Raw genomic sequence first — 23,021 nt, forward strand, 5'->3', positions numbered from 1 at the left:
ATTTTTATGTAGTTTTAATCTATTTAAATAATTACTTAAACTAGCCTTTTTGTTATTGTTGTTCTGAAACGGCCAAACTGATGCGGGGGCATAACAGGCCATGGTGAGAGCAATTTCCTTCTAGCATTCTTTTCTGTGGACAGTATATGCCTGTCTGTGCCTAAAAGTTCAATTTTTAAATGCCATTTTATTCCATAATATCCAACACTTCTCGAGTGTTCTTCACATAGAAAATTTTTAAATATTTCCTCCCATTGGGCCAACTTTTATTTCTTTCTCATTTTACATAGAAAGAAACTAGCACAAATCATTTGCAGACTTCTCTAAAACCATGGAGTTAGACCTTTAAATTGGACAATGTGATTCCAGAACCCATGCTTACCAAATCTCCCACATCACTAAATAAATAATTGTCCTGACATGCTTCTCAAGGTCCCATAGATGTTTAGCTATCCTTAATTTCATTATTCTTTATGCATGTAGATATATAATTCTATATCTACATATAAAACAATATACAGTCATTATTTAAAATGCCATGATTCTTCTCATTTTACTTAGAGATGTTGAGGTTGCATTCAGTTGCATAATCAACAAGTAGGAGAATCGGGAATAGAACCGAGATTGATTGACATCAAGTTGCAGGAGTAGAACGTGTGTCTTACGTGACTGTGGAAAACAAAATGTGCAGGAAATATTTGCAGCAGGACAAGCCGGAGAGCCTCCTCAATGAGCTGTCACGTGTATGCAATCTCTGGCAATGTAACCCATAATACAAGCAGAACTTGGTTTTAAATATTCAATTTCAACTCTGGGAAATGGGAAACAAAACAAAGAAAAACACAACAAAAAAAATCCTTCCAAGAGCCACTACTTTTTCTAGCGGCCACATTAACTCATTATATTTCCCGGAGCAGAATTCTGCTGCATATTTTAATATGCATTAGCTTGACATTAAATTATATAAAACTTTATGAAAACAGGGAAAATGTAAGTTGGAGACTATACTATGATTATAGCATTTTATATTTGAACATTAGAGTGAGAAGCCGGACAGGCTGGAGGAAGGAACAGAATTCCTCAGGAGAACCCTTGGGCATATGGCATGTCTCTGCCATTTACCTGCTCAGTGTCCTTGGATAAGTAAGTGTGTGTGTGTGTTAATTTTATCTCCTGGTAAAAATAATCACAGCTACCATGTCTAGACAAGTGTCATATGCCAGGCAGTCTACCAAGTGATTTAAGTACACAAACTCATCAAATCTAACATTAATCATAGGAGGTAGGTAATATTGATATCCCTTTTTTAGTGGGGTACTGAAACTTAGAACCATTCACTAGGTTTAATGCACTCTCATCAATCTTGGTAAATGGTTGAATCTCAAAATGACACCAAGCTGGTGAGTACGATGTCAGAGACTGTGCTCTGCACGGCCACTGTTTTCATTCAGTTGCCATAGGAACTTGACAATGATGTTGAAAGAACTATATTAAACAATGCACATTGTTGCGTAGGAGATGCTGGCTCAATACTTACAGAAGAACACACTCTGACTTCTAGACCCATCAGGCTTCGTTGTCCCTGGGCAGAGATCAGGGGACTGGCAGGCAGCACATGACCATTTAAAGGGTATGAGACTTAGAACGCCAACTCCACAGATGGCTGGGTGGACGGCAACATATCTTCATCTTTGCCCAGTGGGTATGAAACCATCTGCCTCTAAGCAAAGTACCAAAGGGAAAGCCCGGGACTCCTGACAGATGGGCACCATATCTAACTCATGAGGGCAAACCTAGGCCGACTCTCGAGTGTCTACCCTTAAGTCCAGGGCTCTTTTCACTACCCCGGGTGAATCTTTACTTTCTAGTCCAAATGCCTCTCGGTGAACAAAAGGCATTGTTCTCAATGTCCAATGCTAGGGAGTTAATTCCAAATCACTGAGCCTCCATAGGACAGAGTAGAATCGCTCCACAGGGTTCCCAAGACTGTACATCATCAGGGAAGCAAACTGCCATCTTTTTCTCCCACTGATTCCCCATAGTTAATGGAAATGACTCCAGAACTTTATCTTGATCAATGAGATGGGCATGAAAATGACATCAACTATTTCCCATGGGTCTGAACCCTGACAAAAATGGTGATCCTGCAAAGACAAAGGCAAGATTTTCAAAGAGATTCTACTGACTCTGGGAATTCATTTTCAACTCCATTTTGGAACCACGAGGAAATGAATTGGATCTTTATCTCCCTTTCTTCCTTACAGCTTAGTTTAGTTTGGGCCCCCAAAGTCAGCACTGTTGAGTCAGTGCCCACTCACAGTCACGCTATAGGACAGAATAGACTTATCCCACGGGGTTTCTAAGCAGGGAAATCTCCATGGCAGCAGATGGTCACACCTTCCTCTCAAGGATCACCTGGTGAGTGAAACCCTAGTCCCTGTGGCACCAGGGTGCTATGATCCTTCAAGGCCTGGCTAGGAAGGAAAGTAAGGAGCAGAAAGGGGCATAGAAGAAAAGCAAGGCTTCTCAGGTATTTTAAAGAATGTTCCCAGCATAAGTATGTTTGGACTTGCCCCATTCTCCAGTACGTGCCTTCCATCCTTAATTTCTACAACTGTCCAGCGCAGGGAGAGCCCCAAGCACCTGCTCATCTGATTTAACAGGACTTGAAAAGAACATCTGTACCCATCCCCTACAGGAGGGTTCACCTGGCCTGGGAACTCATAGAACCCCCAAGATCTGGAATTCTCCATGCTTCCCCCCCAAAAAAAAGTACCAAGAAAGAAGGCTTACTTGTTCATCTCTGGGTACCTCTTAGTGGGGCAGTAACAACTGCAACATTAATAACAGAAACTGCTATTTGCTGAGCATGTCCCACATGTCAAGCCACCTGAGGAAAGTTAAATCACTCTCCTGACTGCTATGAATTAGAAGAGGCAGTTTTTCCACCTTCCTTCTCTAAGATGTTCTCCCGAGTCTCTCCAGTGATAGCCCTGGAGGAAAGACAACTGCCATACGACACCTGTATTTTCTGTTAGCAGAATAGAAGGCTTCTCCATTGTCTGCAGGATTCTGGATCCTCCCCTAAAATGATGGGGAGGGACAGAACCCAAAAAGAGGGGCGAGCTGAAAGGGCTCACTCAAAGATGGGCAGTGTATTAGAGTCAGAAGAATGTTGAAGTTTCTCATTCTGTCATTTTACTATGTGGGTGGATCACATCTATGCACAGGAAAAACCACTGTCCTCTAGCTACATAGCTGTAACTCTCTGAGGTACTTACTGGGAAGAGAATAGGATACGTCACCCTGAAACCAGTATTTTCCTTTTAGAAAAAGTCCAAGGATCCTCAGGAACTGAAAAATAATAATTCCTTTTTCTAATATATAACTGTGTTCTCTTCCTTTCTAAAGCATCTTCTTTTATTAAGGTGATTTAGGTTTACTGTACAAACCTATAAAATTCAGATACGAATATAGTAAAACCAAAAAGACTCAATTATACAGGTAGATAACCCCATTAAACTTTCTAAAATGACATTTATTCAACTTCCTAAAGATTCTTGAGTTCACCTTTAATATATTTCGGAGAGGCTTGGAGACTGTGAAGATTCAATGGTTCTATGAAATCATCTGAGCAAATGTGGGAAAAATCCAAGGTCTGTCACTCTTCAAATATCAGCATCCTTTCCTAGTTCTGATACAATGGACTGTGAGCTAGCCCGTAGCTTGACTAATCCTGCTGAGCGCATGCAGTCTGAGTCACCAGGCAATGGTTTTGGATAGCTGATGTCTACATGACTGTTTAATAATCCACCCATGCCGACTTCTCCTCATACTGCAGTCACCTTGGTTTATATTCCAACCTAAACTACTAAAATTTGCTAACTGCTTATTCTTGCTCATAGCAAAATCTATATAAGTTGTGTAATACTATCAGGATATATATGTATATGTGTATATATATATATATATATATCTATTTTTATTTCCTCACTAAATTTATGAAAGTCTTTTATTAAAAGAATAAATGGATATAGACATGCCTTCATGAAAACACAAGGGCTGTGTAGCATGCTCCTCAAGTGGGGTGGAGCCAGTGAGAGGACGTGGCCATAGGACGGGCCCAGCTCAAGACCAAGCTGGCTCCTAGGACAAGGACAGTGTGCCCACAAAGTGTATCATTAATATTAGCCAGCCCCTGATTAGATTTTTCTAACTTTAGCACACCTGAAAATGCTCAAGTAATGCTGGCTTTTCCCCTAGGGGTTACCTTCCTCATGCTGCAACCCTTTCATACAGTTCCTCATGGGGTGGTGACCCCCCAACCACAAAACTATTTTTGTTACTACTTCATCACTGTAATTTTGCTACTGTTATGAATCAGGTGATTCCTATGAAAAGGTCATTCCATCCCCAAAGGGGTCACAACCCACAGGTGGAGAACCACTGGTTTAGGGAAACCTTTATTTTATTGTCAAAGAAGAATGAGATCATTCTTATCTACTTAGCAAATACAAAGTTTAGTATTTGTCAAAGATATAAAGGAATAGTATGTCTAAATCAGTAGTTCTCAGCTAGAAGCGATTTTACCTCTCAAGAGAATCCTGGCAAAGCCTGGTGACATGTGCTTTTATTGACACAATTAAGAGACTAATGTTAAACATCCTGCAGGGCACGGGAGCAACCCTGCAACAAAGAAATCTCTGGCCCAAGATGTCAATCATGCTGAGGTTGAGAAATCCTTAACTTGATATAGTTGAGAGCTTTCCTTTAATCTCTACTTATTCTCACTTGTAACTTAATATCAAGTAGAAAACTTAATCTCCCTCACTTATAAACAGGTTACGTTCTCTTGTTTCATGGTGGATGACATATGTCTGGATTTAGTGGGGTTCTCTGAGTTTCTATGTGAAGTCTCTAGAGGACTTTGGGTTATTTTGTGGGACGCTACACTATACCATATATACTCGTGTAAAAGCTGATTTTGTGGCACATTTTTAATGCAGTTTTTGTGGTAAAATTAGATGCCTCAGCTGATATTCGGGTCGGCTTTTACTCGGGTGTATACGGTAACACTTGAAGAGCCCTTGGGGCTTACTCCTTAAGAGTTGGGCTGCTAACTACCAGGTTGGCAGCAAAAACTCTAAGGGAGAAAGACACTTTTTTCTACTCCAATGAGGTGCTCCAATCTTGGAACCTCACACAGGCAATCCAGCCCTGTCCCTTAGAGTCCCTCTAAGTCGAAAGGGACTCGATGGCAGGGATTAGGTGTTTGAAGGCAGCACCCTGGTGGCATGGTGAGTGACATGTTGGGCTGCTCACCTCAAGGTCAGCAGTTGGAAACCTTGGAGATGATGAGGCGATGAACTCTGATAAAGAGTTAGTCAACAATGAGGGCGGGCGGGGGTGGGAGCACTAGAACCGAATGTGATTACACAACTCATTGGAAAGGTGATTTATTTAGTCAAGGGGGTAAAAAAAATTTTTAAGTACTCTTGTAAATTTACAGAGACAGTTCTGTCCTGTCTACAGGTTCCTTATGAGTCAGAATCAAGTCGATAGCAGTGCATTTGGCATTTTAGAGAATTCTGGTAGTGAAGTGGACTAGGAGTTGGGGTATAACTTCAAGGTCAGCAGTTCAAAACCACTAGTTGCTACATAGGAGTAAAAAGACTTCGGTAGTTCTACCCTGTCCTATAGGGTTGCTATGAGTCCGAAGGGATGAGAGGGCAGGGAATTTTGCATGATGATGGCGGCGGGGATAAAGAGGGGGCTTTCTCCTTGCACAGAGGTGTCCAGTCTCAGTAACCCCCAGGGGCAGTTCTGTCCTGTTCTGTGGAGTCCCTGTGCGTTGGAATGGACTTGACTGCAGTGAGTGACATTAGGCTGATGTGGTTTCATATCATCGTTCTAGCTCTCTCGTGAGACTGAGCAGAGAATGCCATGAAAAGTAGAAACAACTCTCCATGTTCCTTCTCCATGGTCACTGTCGACATTGTCCTGGAGAGAAATAGGAGGGAAATAAGTAGATTCCCAAGTCTAATGACACAGAGGGAAAGGCTAAAGGGTCAGATAAGAATCAAGGTCATATGCTGTCCAAAAACTAAGGAAGAAATATGTTTGCTAATTTTGAGAGCGGTTATGGGAAGCTCAAGTTTCATAAAATCTTATCAATATGAATTCAACAGTGTTCATTTTTGTGTTGCATACCAAATACAAGTGGGATTTTTTAATTCAGTACATTCAGATAGGCGTTTTATTTGATAAATGATTTAACCAAGTATACTTGAATTCTGAAAGGCTGAATATTATAAGCAATGAATAAAACCATTCACAAAGGAAACTATGAAACATATTTAAGATTAAACCTAAGTGGATTCTATTTAGCTCAAATGGTACCATTTAGTTAGTACCGAAATGAAAATAAATCAAATAAAAGATTCTAATTATGCCAAAAGACATTCACAATACACTTGAATTTTTCCTTTGGCATCCTGAGTCTAGAATCATCTAGCTTCTATTAGCAAATAGACTTACTTAATTGTTATTGCCAATGATTGGCATGACAATATCCTTCAGTCAAATACAGCGCGGACTTTCAAAGTGTCTGTCCTATAATGCATCCGGATCCCTTGCACATGATGTGCTAGAAAGTAGATACTCCATCTGTTGCGTGATAAGCCTCACCCATTTAGAGTAATGTCTAATAGAAAATGACTCTATTACAGATAGGGGGATAACATTACATGTAGGAAAATCTTTTTGTCTGTTTTGTTTACTTTCAATAACTGTGCAAAAGGTCAGATATATGCAATTCTTAATCGCAACTTAAATATTTATGTTGGAGATCATGGTCGGCATATCTGTTGTACCTTTGTTTCTGGTTCTCATTTGCTCCTAATTTCCCTGGCCCTTAAAATAGGCTACAAATAATTATTGATTCAAACAACAGAATGAACAGGGAGAAAAAAGACAAAGAACAAGTGACCAAGCCATCAGAAATCATAGCAAAGTTCAATCACCTCTCACCCCCACACCCCCACCAATCACCCATCCTAGTTGCCTTGAATTTAAGACTTGAGGCGGTGGTTAAATTTCACAATAACCCAATATGCCTCTTGAAAGTGCACATTTGTGGCCCTATCCCTAGACATTCAGATGCACAAAGTCTGAGGCCCAGAAATCTGTATTCTAACAGAAATCCCATGTCCTTTGAGAAACACATGCACGTGTTGATAGGGCCGGCCTTGAGGAATGCAATTTGGAATTCTATTCTCGGTCCTAACACTATTGGCTCGGGGACACTGCAGCAGCTATTGAAACATGCTAAGCTTTATAGTTTTGCCCTCTATAAAATGGGAATGATATCTATCTCTTTCTTCCTCAAGTTTAAAAGCCTGACACATAATCAATACATAATAAATGGGCTATCATTACTCGCAGTGTCCATCATCAACATTATCACCGGCGCCATTCTCTCCCCATTAATCCCATGAATTCATTTCAGGGAGCCAGAGCAGTTCTAGAGGAAGTAATGAGAATCCTTGAGATAGTTTTTCATGTTAGAAAACCTAATTAAAATCAAATGCACTGCAATCAGGGCCTGTGTGGTGAGCTAACATCAAGCTCCCTTCCTTTGGGCGAGAATACTTCAGCTCCATGTGGTAATTTTCCCGTGCTGCTCAGAGGCAGTCCTTGGCACTTCCATGCATCATATTTAAGCACAAACCAACTAATTACTCTATAATAAATATGATCCGTTTTGTTGATAGCATCATGAAAACATGGAAACAATGGAGCAAATAGCACTTATCGAATTACTTCTAGAATCACGTCATTGAGTTCTGATATGTTTTTAAAGGTATTACGCTCATTTATACATATTCGAAGGACAATGTAACAGGATGGTGCATAATTAAATTGGCTAGCTTTTCAATTTATTGCCTAGGTTAAGAAAACTGTGAGCAGGAAAGAAGAGAAAACAGTGCTTTGTCTGGGGTTTGGGCAACAGAGGGAGATGCCTTTGCCTCTCACTGAATAACAGAGACGATGATGAGAATTTCCATGTCCATTATTCTCTGTGACACTAGAAATGTTAAGTGTAATAACCCATATTCAGGAAACCACAAGGTATTACTTGTCACCTAATAAATTCCAGGAGAAAAGAAACTGAGGCAAGTATGCTTTCACACGGCACACACCGCGCGCTCATCTGAATGCATACGTTGTCAAGGGATATCAAACTTCATTTGCACACAGGTAGAAAAAACTTCCCAAAGAAGAGAACTTAATTTCAGCAAATAACACCAAGTGTAAATATTACATTCATTACAAATAGAAACATGTACATAATGAAACCCTACCAATACTAATTGGCTTATATTATCAAGCCCACGAATGATAATGTTCCCAACAAACCAATATTCGAATAAAATCCCAAGCACTCCCATAAGCCTGCTGCTGGAGTTATTTAGTGCACTTTCACACAAGGAGCTTGAGCTGCTAATTTGGATTCCGTTGACGCAGCAGATTGTTATAACTCCAACAGCCGCGTGTGATCTTGCCCAATAGATGATAAGTGGGGCAGGTCAGTTCATCAGGCTCTATCTCTAATTAGCACGGAAGCACACACTGCAAACCGCACCAGAGAAAAGACTTGACCTTGCTAAATCAGACACGTTGGATGGAGGGAAAATGAAGCTCTGCTTTCCGAGAGAGGCTACCTATTAAGCAGTAATCAAAAGGTGTCCACTTTCACAGAGCAGTATCCCCCATCAAAAGACAATGTATCGAGCCAACTGGCAGTTCTTTACTTCCGCCCTCTCTGACTCTCTCTCTGTCCCTCTGGTTGGCTTTACCCAAACCCCAACACACCATGTTGTTGCCATGTGACTTCTGGTCATTACCTTTCTCGCAGTGGCTTCCTGTGAATCCAGACGGGCAGACACATGTGTTGGGAGCCACGCATGTTCCCCCATATCTGCAGCCCTCCTCGCAGAACGCTGTCACAAAAAGAAAGGAGGATTTTTCTTAGATTAAATGTTAACAAGGAAACTTCTGGTAAATATCAGGCGTATCATGCCCTTCTTGTTTATTGCATAAAGGATCTGGACCTCTGGTGACATGCTCCGGAATGTCTACTACACAGAAATGAACTGATTGAGTAATACCTATTTTACAGGCTTATATGAGATTAATTGAAATAATGGATGAGAAATGGTTAGCTGAGGGCCTGGCATATGCTAAATGCTGGCGAATATTAGTAGCTATTACTGTCATTATTATTGTTATTAATATATTTGAAATCAAATAGGATAAATCAAAGACCTAGAAAGGGTATGGCTAGGCTGAAGCAAAAGCTTTAAAAAAATACTATAGTAATCATTGTGAATGAGGGGGTGTGCAGAGTGGATACCCAAAGTCCATCTGTAGACAACTGGACATCCCCTTACAGAAGGGTCACGGGGAGGAGGCCAGCCAGTTAGGGTGCAGTGTAGCAATGATGAAACATACAACTTTCCTCTAGTTCCTAAATACTTCCTTCTCCCCACTATCATGATCCCAATTATACCTTAGATATCCGGCTAGACCAGAGGATGTTCAGATAAGAGCTAGAAACAGAGAATCCAGGACAGATAAACCCCTCAGAACCAATAATGAGAGTAGTGATACCAGGAGGGGAAGGAGAAGGTAGGGTGAGAAAGGGGTAATCAATCACAATGATCTACATATAACCTCTTCCCTGGGGGCCAGACAACAGAAAAGTGAGTGAAGGGAAATATCAGACAGTGTAACACATGAAAAAATAATAAAATTTATAAATTTCAGGGCATGAGTGAGGGTGGGGGAGGAAAGTGAACAACGAGGAATTGATACCAAAACTCAAGTAGAAAGAAAAAGCTTTGGGAATGATGATGGCAACAAATGTACAAATGCGCTTGACACAATGGATATATGGATGTATGGATGAATGGATTGTGATAAGTTTTATGAGCCCCAATAAAATGATTTTTTAAAATATTATAGTATAAGCTATTCTATTGCCCTTTATTTTCCATGTAATTAAAATATGTTTAAATTATTTTTAAAGGCTGTTAGACCACGAAATTTGTGAAGTCTTAAGTTTAGCTAATCCCTTACTTTGCATCTTTAAGATGTTTCCAATATTTTGCTGAAACATAATGCCCTGTCTTAAACACTGGAGAGAAAACAAAAAAGCACATCCTTAATTATTCTTTTAGGGAAAAATACCACAATATGGGAATGGTGGCTTCATTGGGTATATTCTTTGTTGAGTCTTTTGATAAGCCGTGCACAAGTTTTTCCAAAACCTTCTCTAGTGCTATTTGACTCTCCCTGACAGGTAAGTTTGTTGTTGACAAGTGCTGTTACATTGGTTTAGACTCAGCACAACATGTTGTCCTATGTACCAAAGAAGGCAGCGTCTCCTGGTCCTGTACGATCCTCACCATTGTTCTTATGTTTGGGCCCATTGTGGTACCCACTCTGTCAATCCATCGTGTTGTGGGGCTTCCTCTTTTTCTTCTCCTCTATTTTACCAAACACTATGTCTTTTTCCAGGGACTGGTCTCTTCTGACAACATATCCCAAATACGTTAGACAAAGTCTTACCATGTTTGTCTCTAAGGAGCATGCCTGCTTGTACTTCTTCCAGGACAGATTTGTTTTTGTTTTGAAGTCCGTAGTAATGTTAATATTCTTCACTGGCACCAAACTTCAAATGCATCGATTCTTTTTTGGTCTTCCCTGTTCAGTGCCCAATTTCCACATGCATATGAGACACGTGAAAGTACCAGGACATGGGAAATACCACAGCTTAGGCCTCAAAGTAACAGCTTGGTTTTCAGTACTTTACAGTGATCTTGCACAGATTTAGCCAATGCAATGCATCTTTATCTGCTTTATCACTTAACTGCTGCTCCCATGAGCACTGGTTGTGGATCCAAGCCAAAGCGAAATCCTTGACAATGTCAATCTTGTTGGCCTAGTCATGAGGACTTCTGCTTTCTTTAGACTGAATTGTAATTCATGCTGAAGGTTGTAATCCTTGATCTTCCTCGGCAAGTACTTGAAGTTCCTTCAATTTCAGAAAATACCAATGTGCCATCTGCCTGTCATAGATAAAGGCCTTCTCTCTAGTTTCTTCCCCAGAGGTATTCTATTGATTTCTGTGTATTTCACTGGGAGAAGTCCATCCGTATAACCCCAGTTGGTGTTGTTGAAAGGTATTTGGGATAAAGAAGTCTATGTTCTTGAAAAATTCTATCCTGTGATCTCCAGCTTCATTTCTGTTGTTTTTATCATACACTCACAGCACAATTCCATATGTCTCCTCTTCGCAATGCTGAAGATACATTTGTATATAGCTGATTAATATCTATTGTTTCCTCCACCGGGCAGTAAGAGCTAGAGGGATAAGGAACATGACTAATTTTTTGCACCATTGTATTAGTTGAATATATATGTGTGTATATACATATATGTATGTGCATATATATATATATATATATATATATATACACACACATACATACACCAAATTCAGTGCCATCGAGTCAATGCTAACTCATGGTGACCCCTTGTGTGTTCCCAAGACTGTTAACTGCTTACAAGAGATGAAAGCCCAGTTTTTTCCCTGCAGAGCTGCTGGTGATTTCAAACTGCCAACCATCTAGATCAAAGCCCAATGTGTAACCAATGCACCACCAGGGCTCTGATATTTAAGAGGTATATATATTCAAAAACTGGCTTTTAGGATAGAAAAACCTGGCTTTAACAATTCTCCAACATCTCACCTAGAATGATTTGTTCTCAACTCTTGTTAGGTAACAAATAATTTAGTTTATTGAACCTGTAAAATTCATCATTAACAAAGATGATCACAAACTGTAAACCCAGGATATTTCTTTCATTCACCTGAGAGCAAGGTGAGCAAATGTATTCATTTTCAATTATAGTAAGAAAATGTCATCTTAGAAAAATGTCATGGTTGTATTTTGTTGACACCATATCAATAAGGATGGTTCTAATGACATAATGTTTAGGTAGCTGAACCCTAGTTCAAGTTGATAGACATTCTCACAATATTATCATTTCCCACATAATTTCATATCCCATGAGTGATTTTACATTCTGAAGCTTCAGCAATTAATTGTAAGCTCCTTTGCCTCTGCCACATCACTATGAAGTATCTTGGAATTTGAAGACTCTTTTCTGCTTTCAGCATCTTAGGACCCTCCATCCTATATAAGGAAGGTTTGGACCTTGTCTATTCTAATAGGTTCAACACAAGACACACATGTATATATATATATATATATATATATATATATATATATATATATATATGCAAATCTATATAAGAGCTCTTGCCCACAAGATCACATTTAGTTAGTTTTGGTAAATGACATTTCAAGTAAGTTATTTCAAAGGAAGCTCTGAATCAAAGTTCATCATAGAAGACAAGTGTTGTGAAGGCTAACCATCACAGATGGGAAGCTGATGATGAGAGAGAGAGAGAGAGAGAGAGAGAGAGAGAGAGAGAGAGAGAGAGAGAGAGAGAGAGAAAGTTAGTTTCCAGTGACACCAAAAGACTGGAGGGGACTGGAAAGCGAAGGTCAGTGTGGGTTTCCTTTGTCACACAGGTGGAAGAGCGAGTGGCTGACGACTTGGTTTGGAGAAGCTGCGCTCAGTCCTTGTAGGCGCGTGTCCTTAATATTCAACCCTTGAACACCAACAAGTATTGGGAGACAAGCATGAGCTCTTCATGATGTTCAGAGGCTGTGCAGATGTCTATGATAGAATGTTCAGAAGGAGCAAATAAGTCCGTATTTTCAAGGGACCAAAACCAGTGTTTGACACATTGTTGTGCTATGGAAGTACTCTGCTACAGAAAACAAATTGATTAGACTATAGTTAAGCTTGCAAAGCATGGACCAGGAGTAAGTAGCTCAATACATCGACAATAGAAACCCATCCTGATAGTGCTGATTTTCAGACTTTGTTATACTTTGTGATAGCTACTGTGGAGTCAGCTACTCATAGGAGTAGTACCTTCACTGCAAACTTCATCGTTGCAGTTTGTAGTAGGTGTTACTGTCTCCATTTTTAGCCTGGAGGTGCTCTGCTCAGCAATCAAGTGCCTAGTCAAAGGCTATGCAGGCTGTAAGTAGTGACGCAAAGATTCAAGCAGAGACCCCATTTGGCTTCTAACACTTATATCTTTTCTTAATATGTCAATGTAGGTTTATTGACAACCTGTGTAGGAACTCTGGTGTCAAAATGGGTTAAGTGCTAAACTGTTAACTGTTAGAGGCAGTTCAAGTCCATCAGCTGCTCGCAGGGAGAAAAATGAGGCTGTCTGCTCCCATAAAACGGGCAGTTCAAGGCTGTCCTAGAGCATCGCTGTGAGTCAGAGTCAACTCAATGGCAGTTAGTTTACTCACATGGGTGGTTTCAGTTCTTTTTAAAAATAGTGAAACAAGTGCTAGTTGAACTGACTAAGCTTTACAAGAAAAAAATCTGCATAAACTACACTAAATAAAGTGGGTGCGGAGCACTTTTAAAGGATGCATATCCTAATATTCATTTCTGCCTGAATTTAGTCATATTATATGAAATATAAGTACATGGTAGTTTTAATAGAATGAATCTGGGGTAGATCTTAACAGATAGATTACACAGGAATACACAAAAAAGATGCTCACTTATATTTCATTGACTAGAGAAATGTATCCTACTATTAGGTCATAACAAATTATAGGTAACGTTGAAAGGCATGGGAATTCCAGAGCACTAAGCTGTGCCCGGGCAGAACCAGGACACAGACTAGGAAGCAAGTGTTTGAACAGCCCGAGGGGATGCAGGATAAAGTCAGAAAAGGTGCATGTCAGGGTTGTATCCTTTAACTATCCTTTTTCAACCTTTCTCAAAATAATCTGAGATGTTGGAGTATATGAAGAAGAATGCGGCATCAAGATTGGAGAAGGGCCCCTTACAACCTGTGGTTTGTAGGTGACACAAACTCACTGGCTGAGAATGGAAAGGGATTGATATCCTTACTGATCATGCACTACACACTTCCCTCGGGGTTACACCGGAACCCAGAGAAATCAAAACTCCTGCCAACTGGTACAATAAGCGGCATCACACTAAACGGAGAATGAAGTGAAGCTGTCACGGATCTGTAATCAATGCCCATGGAAGCCGCAATCAGCACATCAAAACACATGCAGCACCGGGGAATCTGATACAAAACACCTCCTTTCAGGGTTCAAATGCAACGATGTCACTTGGAAGAGGAAGGTGTGCTTGACAGAGGTGTGGTGCTTCAAACTGCCTCACAGGCATGCAAAACCTGGCCAATGAATACGGAAGACTGGGGAATTTGCCATGCCTTTGAATGACAGTGCTGGTGAAGAACATAGACTACTTCATGATGGGCAGAAAACCAAATTTGCTTTGGACACAGTACAGCTAAGAACGCTCCTTAAAACTGAGCAGGCTGAGACTCTGCCCAAGACACTTTGGACATGTTACCAAAAGGGACAAGTCCTCGGAGGAGATTTTCATGATTAACAAAGTAGAGAATCAATTAAAAGGCTCCGCAAGAAGGTACCAGTGGGCTTAAACAGCACAATGACTGTGAATACAGCAGGGACAGTGCTTTGGTCTGACGTGCACGGTGTTACTACGAGACAAGAAGTCAGGTCAACAATAACTTCTCCACCGGGCTTATGATGGTAGAAACTAGAGGGTCCGACTCCTTGTCCTCTATGTATTAGCTTTGTGACCTATCATGAATTATTCCTCCTTTCTGAGTCTCAACAGTTTCATCAGCAAAGTAGTAGCGATCATGCCCATATTGTGATGGTTCAGTGATGAAAGTCAAGCAGCCAGGACAGAGCAAAGTGTGCTCAGGAATGTCATGTGACTGCTGTTATTTAGGACCAGGAGTCCGATTTTCCACTTAGAAAAACATTATCCATTCATTCCTCAAATATTTATTGAGCACCCATTATGAGCCAATTTTAGCTCCAGATGATTTCAATGCCGAAAGAAATGAAGCAGAGAAAACCTCTCTGCCGTGGAGCTTTTCCTTTGGAGAGGGCTCATTATCGGTCTGTCCTTGATCCTGGTGACCCTAGGGGAATCCTGTGGCTTGCCTTGGAGCTTGGAATCCAAACTCCCATGCACTCTCAGAGAAGCTCAGGAACTGTAGGTAAGTTATTGAATGTGTTGTCGGCCACTTTCCATGCTGAAAACTTTGGCCTAAATGGATTGTGGCTCTACAAATGAGATTTCCAAACCTGAAGCTGTTATTGTAGCACCGTTGCTATTAACTTACTGCCCTGGAGGAGATGTTGGATTGGATCAACTCTAAAAAGGTAGGATTCTAGGAGTCTATATTTGAAAGGACGCATTTTATTGTACAAGAAAATAAAATCACAATACTCAAAGGCCGATGGAAAACTGATCCACAAGAAGACATTTTGGTTTGTTTGTTTATTTCTGTCTTACCTGGAAAAGCTCTGAGCATATGAAATGCAACTTGGCCTTATGAAACACAAATGAGAAGGTGTTTTCGCAGATGCCAGGCTTACAAGTGCCCGACCTCATTACCATGGGCGCACGATGACAAGAACAGTTTACAGTAATAAAAAGTAATAACCCTTCACATTTTTAACATTTCCCATGCTTTTCTTAAAGTTTTACTGGCACATATTTAGTTCCTGAGGACACTGTGGATTTCTGTGAAAATGAGGAGACATAAATTTTAGCACCAGCTGTCAGAAGGAAACCCTTCCTCTCTGGTTTCCTGGAGAGAGGATCATCCTGAAGGCCTTCTCTGGCTTCCCTCTGTCCTCTTTCTCATGTCCAACTGGGGAGGTGAGAGACCAATTTTGCTATAAATTCCAGGATAAAAATCAGTCAAGATAAGACCTTCCCTCAGGTGCGAAAAGAGGGAGGATGCCAAGGAAGTGCAATATGATCAGATGTAGGTTATTGTTGTACTTCTGGCTTTTATTTGGAGTAAGTAGGCAGGATTTACATGATTAAAACAAACTACCAGAACATCTAAACAAATAAAAGGTGGCCATCTAGGGCCAATGATGACAGGGTGTTGTGAAACAGCCCTTACCGTTCATTAAGCTCTGCATCTAAAATCCAAAGATGGGGAGAGAATCACTAAAATCTGGGCACACTCAGTTCAACTCTATGCTAGTCTGCACTTCCTGTTTGGGATACTTCCTCTGGAAGTATGAGTTTCCCCCATTTCCTGGACGATGTCCTCCTCCCTAGGATCCTGGATCACTGAGCCTTATTCTTTGTCTTATTCAATTCTATGCTTTGAGCAATGTGTCACATTCCTCAGCCCATAATCACAGGCAGACGAAGAAGCTGGTTTACAGTGGTTAAGGAAGTTTAAAATATAAAGAAAAGGCAAAGGCTCAAATCCACCAATGGGCAGTTTGGTACAGAATATCAACATCCTGTTGCCAGCCACTGATAGCTTTTCATCATGTTGTCAGGTGTAACGTCTATTGTGCAATTGTAATATTTATCACCAACTCCCAAATTGTCTTACTGCATATGTTTGTATTACTAGTTACAATAGTCTTCTCCATATCTCTTTTAAAGGATAACTATATTAAGAGTAAACAAACATAACACTAACGGCACATTCCCTTTTTCAAAACCTATCCAGGGTCAGGCCCTCTAGTGAGTGTCTTATAAACCCAATCCCATCCTATTCTTGTAGCAATACTTTGCATTAGTCAGCGCATACCCATGGTCACATGAGGAAACTGGCTGACAATGGTTAAGTAAAATACCAAAGGTCCATGGCTACTAAGTGGCCTCCTGGGTTTGGAGCCCAGAGCATTAACCACATCATTAAGCTCTCCCTTTCACGGCCCTACTCAAGACTGTGTGATGACAAGGTGCTGGCTGGTAAGTCTAAAGCTAGCCATGGAAGTCAGTCCAACCCTCAAGAAGTGCACGGTGGAGTAGCCGAGGACAGCACACATCAAGCCAAGCACCAGAGACTGTGATAGAGACTTTCATTGCAGGAGGAACACACATCGGAGCGAACACGGAGCAAAGAAGGATGACTTATGCTCGATGGACTGGCCCGGGCTTTTGAATTGGCCTCAGTTTTTTGCTAGGTGCCAAAGAGCAGGAAGAAGACCATTTCAAGTCAGATTTCATTCTGCAGAAAGGTACTGGATCTCCACACTAAAAAAAAGACAGAACCCAAGTTACTGCCAATGAGTCGATTCTGACTCATAATGACCCCCTAGGACAGAGCAGAACGGCCCCTTTTGGATTTCTGGGATGAAATCCTTAGGGGAGTAGAGAGTGCACTGGCGGGTGACTGGAAATTGATGACTTAGTGATTCGCAACCCAACACTTTATCCACTGTGCTATCAGGGCTGTCCAAGATACAGAATAGAAGAAAATAAATGTATTTGTAACTCACGACACACTTGGAAGCAAAATATTAGAAGAAAATGGGGCAATACAGGCAGGGAAGGGTGCACCCCACACCCTTCACCTTTTCACTGGCCCTCTGCTTCTCCGACACAATAGCTACTTTAGGCACGAAAGTTACCTTCTCTATAGCTACAGAAAGACTCTTGTTTTCTCCATTATTCTAGATAATTGGAATGACTGTATACCGCTGGCATAGAATTAATGCATCCTTGTGCACTGCTGTTTTCCTCCTCAATGTATACCTCATCTCTAACTGGACTGTGAGATGCTTTACGCCCGAGGTCATGATTCTTATGTCTCTGCATTCCTCCCCATTATCTTGAACTTGGATGCTACTAAATGCCTATTTGTTGGTCTAACAAATTCACTACATAGGAGAAAATGACATCAGGGAAAGATACTCTTCTGCTTAAACTAACCATACCATAATATTTGAGATAAACATTTGACTCAAATCTTGGGATAAAGGAAGAACAACTCAATAAGGAATTGTTAAGAATTTAGGATAGAGAATTATTAGCTTCAGACCTGAGTGCCAATAGGGGGTGGGAAAATTCAGTTTCTGATATGTTCCCCAAACAACCCAGGTCCCTGGGTAATTCTTTTTTTTTAAATCATTTTATTGGGGCTCATACAATTCTTATTACAATCCATACATACATCCATTGTGTCAAGAACATATGTACATTTGTTGCCAACATCATTCTCAAATTATTTGCCTTCTACTTGAGCCCCTAATATCTGCTGTTCATTTTCTCCCTCCCTCCCCACTACCCCCTACCTCGTGAACCCTTCATCATTCATAAACTCTTATTATTTTGTCATATATTACACTGTCTGATGCCTCCCCCCTGCTCTCTTCTCTGCTGTCCCTCCCCCAGGGAGGAGGCTATATGTAGATTCCTGTAATTAATTCCCCCTTTCTCCCCCACTTCTCTCCACCCTCCAGGCATCGCCACTCTCATCACTGGTCCTGGAGGAGTCATCTGTCCTGTATTCCCTGTGCCTCCAGTTGCTATCTGTACCAATGCACATCCTCTGGTCTAGCCAGATTTGCAAGGTAGAATTGGGATCATGATAGTAGGGGGGGGGGAGGAAGTATTTAAGAACTAGAGGAAAGTTATATGTTTCATCGTTGCTACCCTGCACCCTGCCTGGTTCATCTCCTCCCCACAACTCCTCAGCAAGGGGTGTCCGGTTGGCTTTGAGTCTCCACTCTGCACTGACTCACATTTTCAATGATATGATTTTTGTTTTTTGATGCCTGATACCTGATCCCTTCAATAGCTTGTGGTCATACAGGCTAGCGTGTTTTTTCCATATGGGCTTTGTTGCTTCTGAGCTATATGGCCAATTGTTTATCTTCGAGCCTTTAAGACGCAGACGCTATATCTTTTGATAGCTGGGCACCATCTGCTTTCTTCACCACAGTTGCTTATGCACATGTTTATCTTCATTGATCGTATCAGGGAGGTGGGCACCCACTGATATGGTTTTTAGCTCTTTGATGTCTGATAACTGGTCCCTTCTGCACCTTGTGGTCAGACAGGCTCGTTTGCTTCTTCCAGGTGGTATTCCTGGGTAATTCTTTATCCCGAAGGCTTATTGAATGCTTCCATGCATGATCTCCTTATGGAGGTGCAAGTTCCAATCCTCCTTCTTCCCTGACTTTGACAAGTTATCCACACAACTAGGACAATCTGAGAACCTATAAAAGTCTGGTACTAACAATGAGATAATGCCTCCACATAGTAAGTACTCAATAAACGTTTACTATGTTTCACAGAAACAGTGTGCACCTTATATGTTTGCAAACCATGTAACTCCCCAGTGTGCTACTTTCCTATGTGTGCTAAGCATGTTATATGCATACACATTATTTCCGTGGGTGCCTTAGATGTAAAAAGAAGGCTGTGCTTCTGAAATCCACCAGTCTCTCCCTCTAATTACTAGCATGCAGCAGGTGCTTCTGAAATATTAAAGCTCTTTGCATGCGGCTTCCTTCTCATTGGTGCATGATTCCATTCGGGCCAGCATTTGAAGGCTCGGTCAGTACTGGGGATGATAACGAAGTGAAAGCGATGACAGACAGACACCAAGGTCCCCAAACAGGAAGAACATAAGAAATGCTGCTCAAATGTCAAAGACACAAAATTCAGAAAGTAAATTCAGGGCTCGAGACTGTGAGAACGAAGGCAGCAAAGTCAAATGAAATGTTTGCAACAGAAACTCTGAAGGCGATTCGCAGCCAGGCGACCTGCATTTACAAGAGCGCTCGGCGATGGAAGCGCGGAAAGGCGCTGCGAAAAGCAGTTGAGGAAAAAGCCCTGCGCAGGGAGGTCACCGAGCCTCCTGCCACGCTGCTGCTTTGGAGCCAACACATTATTACCCCCGGAGGTCATCGTCTAGAGAAATTTAAGGAAATAAACTCCAGCAAGCTCTGCTGGGTAAAAGCATGCTGAGATTTTATGTCACCACATGGCCTGAGATGGTGAAGCCCGAATGAGCTGTGAATCCCCGTGCCACGATGGTAGCTGGTGCCTTGGGTGCCCCTGCGTTCTTAAGAGAGCTTTTCCGATTCACCTCCATCGTGAGACCCTAACGATGCCTCAGATCGGCAAAGCACGTGTGCTTTGGTTTTAAGCGTACTCTGCATCGAGGCTAATGGGCATTTTCTGACAGTATCGTCAGTGTGTCAATGGGCAGACAGAGAGGACTGCTTGGATGGGGAGCGGAGGGGACCAGTTCAGGAGGCAGGATGTGGCCCTGCTGGGCTTGACTGCTGAGATACTGTCACAAATACCACCCTACCCCTCAACAACACCCCCCCCCTCCGCCCCGAGAAAGACCGAGCACACTGACAATGTCCAGATGATGCGCTCCGGGGTATAGAGAGTCGGGCGCAAAGCGAATTCCTGTTGTTTTCTAGCTGTGTCACTGGAGCACACCTAGAAATCTCTGGAAGCCTCTTTTTTTTCTTTTTTAACGGAGAAATAGGAAAAGAATATTCCTCACGTGGTCATGAGGGGTAGATGATACTGCAGTTCATGAGCGTATTCCCATAGCCTTCCAATTTCCTGCCCGTGGAGTTGATTCCGACTCAAAGCAGCCCTACAGGCCAAGTACCACTTCCCCTGGGGATTTCTGAGACTGTAGTGCTGTATGGAAGTACAAAGCCTCATCTTTCTTCTGGGAAGCAGTTAGTGGGTTTGAACTGCTGGCCTTGTGATTTGCAGCACAGTGCGCAACCCACCACACCACCAGGGCTCCTGCCCACCGGCTTAGAAAATATAAATTGTTACTGGTGATATTATTGTCAGTGTTAGTAGTTGTCCTCGTCGTCAGTCGTACACACACAGGCACTGTAGGGAAAACCATCCTGGGCAAAGATCTATTAACATTGGGGACTATTGGTAAATGATACCCTACCTCAGAGCTGCCAGGCTACCATTTACATTTAGTTGAAAGGTATGTTATTTTTCAACTCTATAGTGGAAGGTCCCAAGCAAGACAACTAGAATTTGAACTATTAATTATCATTTTGCAGGATGCAAAAATAATTTTAAACTATCCACAGAGCTTTGCTGGAGGGAGGATTCTGAGCGCATATATTTGACCTTGCTTTAGCTGCCTACAAAGTCGAAGCCCAGGGTCCTTGTGAGTGAGCCTTGCCTGATTAATGGCCGCTTTCATGCTGCGCGTACCCGCTGGGCCGCGAGCCTTCACCACTGCCTGGTTATCTGTCTTTCTAGATGTTTGGCTATAGCTCATCTACAACATGGGCTGCCCTCATTTTTGTGCTAATGTTAGTTTTGAAAGGTTTAGGCTCAAATCCCTCAAAATAGATTTCTAATTTATATGGGCAGCAGGGTAGAGTTCAAAGAGAACAGCCCGTGAGGTCAGATAAACCTGGATTTAATCATAAGCTGTGTGACCTGCAGCAAGTTTCTCCAGCGCTTTGAGCCTCAGTTTCCCTGCTTGAGAGATGAAGATACCGGAACCTATTCTTCAAGAGAAAACAACAGGAAAGAGAAAAGCAAGCAGCCTCGTGCCTGCGGCTTCGCCTCTCTCCCCACATGTCTTCCTTCCTTGCCTCTGCTCAGTGTCACCAGGTGTGAGAGCCTTGCTCCTCCTGGTACAATTTTCCAAACACTCGAGCTTTTAACTGTATCTCTATCTTTAGCCTACAAGATTATAGGCACGGAGGGATTAGCCACATGCTTGACTGACTCTTTCCTGAGGGCGCTGTAAGGTGCGCTCATGACAAACATGGTTTTGCCCATGTAGAGAGCTGTTTCCAGCAGACTCCCTCTCGGCTAGAAGGGCATCCTCTCGTAGAGAGGTCTTCCAAATGCCTCTCTCAGATCCACAGTGCGCAGAACACATTGAATTCGATCACTGCACTATGATTCCCAACAACAACTAAATGGCAAAACATGCCTCATTTCCCGGCCCCAAGTGGACATGTGCAGAGAATACCGGAGAGAAGTAAGGATTCCTGAAGAAACCAATCTCTAGTACATGGACTTCACACACCCCAGTCTTCCCTCATTCAGGAGAGACTCGGAAGGAGGGAGAAGGAAGCTCAGGGAAGAAACACACATGACAGCATAAAATAGCCTATATGGGATAAATACCCCACAGACATGAGCCATACTGATCAAACTTCATTACTGAATAATATGCCTCTTACTAAAGCCACAGTAAGAGCCATTCTTATTTTTGGTCATCTGATTGTGCATAATTGCAAACAAACACATACATACGAAGTGAAAAATAATGGAAGGCTGATGTCAGAATCCAAAGCAGACTTGTCAATCTGTTGTCTGTAATAGCATATTTTAAATGTATGTTTTTAATGATCAAACCTTTATTATAAAGCTGACATTTCCTTCTCCTTATCAACCACCAAAGTTCTATGTATTGTTTAAACGTGCTTTCAAACACGGTTTAGAAATCTTACGCCATACTAGGTTCTCTTCCCGGCATTTACCAATGATCAGCAGATAGTGCCTCCAACCTTATGAAGCTCATCTTTGGGTGAAGACAGAACAGACAAGCAAATAACAATACGGAAGCCCAGTCCTATGGAAAAAATTAAAGGAGGACAAAGGAGGTACAAGAAGTGTTAGAAGATAAATTATTTCACAATGAGTGTGGTCATGGAAATCCTTTCCTGATAATCAAAAAGTCCACCCAAACCAAGAAAGCAAGTAAGTTGCTATCAGATTGATACTCATTCCTGGAAAACGGAGGGAACAATTGGTGAGATTACACCGAGCATGTTCACACACTGCAAGGGCGCAGGTCAGTAAGAGTGTGGCATGGGGCAAATCTTACCCCTTCCAGCAACACAAGGGATGAGGGAAATTCACATTCCCATCTGCCCAAGGATGACTCTCAGGCAGAGGGTGGCCATGCTTCCACCCTCCACCTTCCTTTATCCTAGCTTGACACCCCGTCTCCCACTGCAATATACTGACTTCTCGACTTGGTTCAAGAA

At 41.8% G+C, this 23,021-nt stretch overlaps 1 protein-coding gene across 1 annotated transcript in view; it reads right to left on the bottom strand.

Moving 5' to 3' along the window:
* Nucleotides 1-23,021, bottom strand: part of NELL1 (neural EGFL like 1) — a 989,599-nt gene that overhangs the window by 225,884 nt on the left and 740,694 nt on the right. Inside the window, exon 15 of the mRNA XM_075547696.1 lies at nucleotides 8,907-9,002. Coding sequence (XP_075403811.1) covers nucleotides 8,907-9,002 — 96 coding nt within the window. The remainder of the gene's footprint in view (nucleotides 1-8,906; nucleotides 9,003-23,021) is intronic.

Source organism: Tenrec ecaudatus, chromosome 4 (genome assembly GCF_050624435.1).
Source record: "Tenrec ecaudatus isolate mTenEca1 chromosome 4, mTenEca1.hap1, whole genome shotgun sequence".
Classification (NCBI taxonomy): Eukaryota; Metazoa; Chordata; class Mammalia; order Afrosoricida; family Tenrecidae; genus Tenrec; species Tenrec ecaudatus.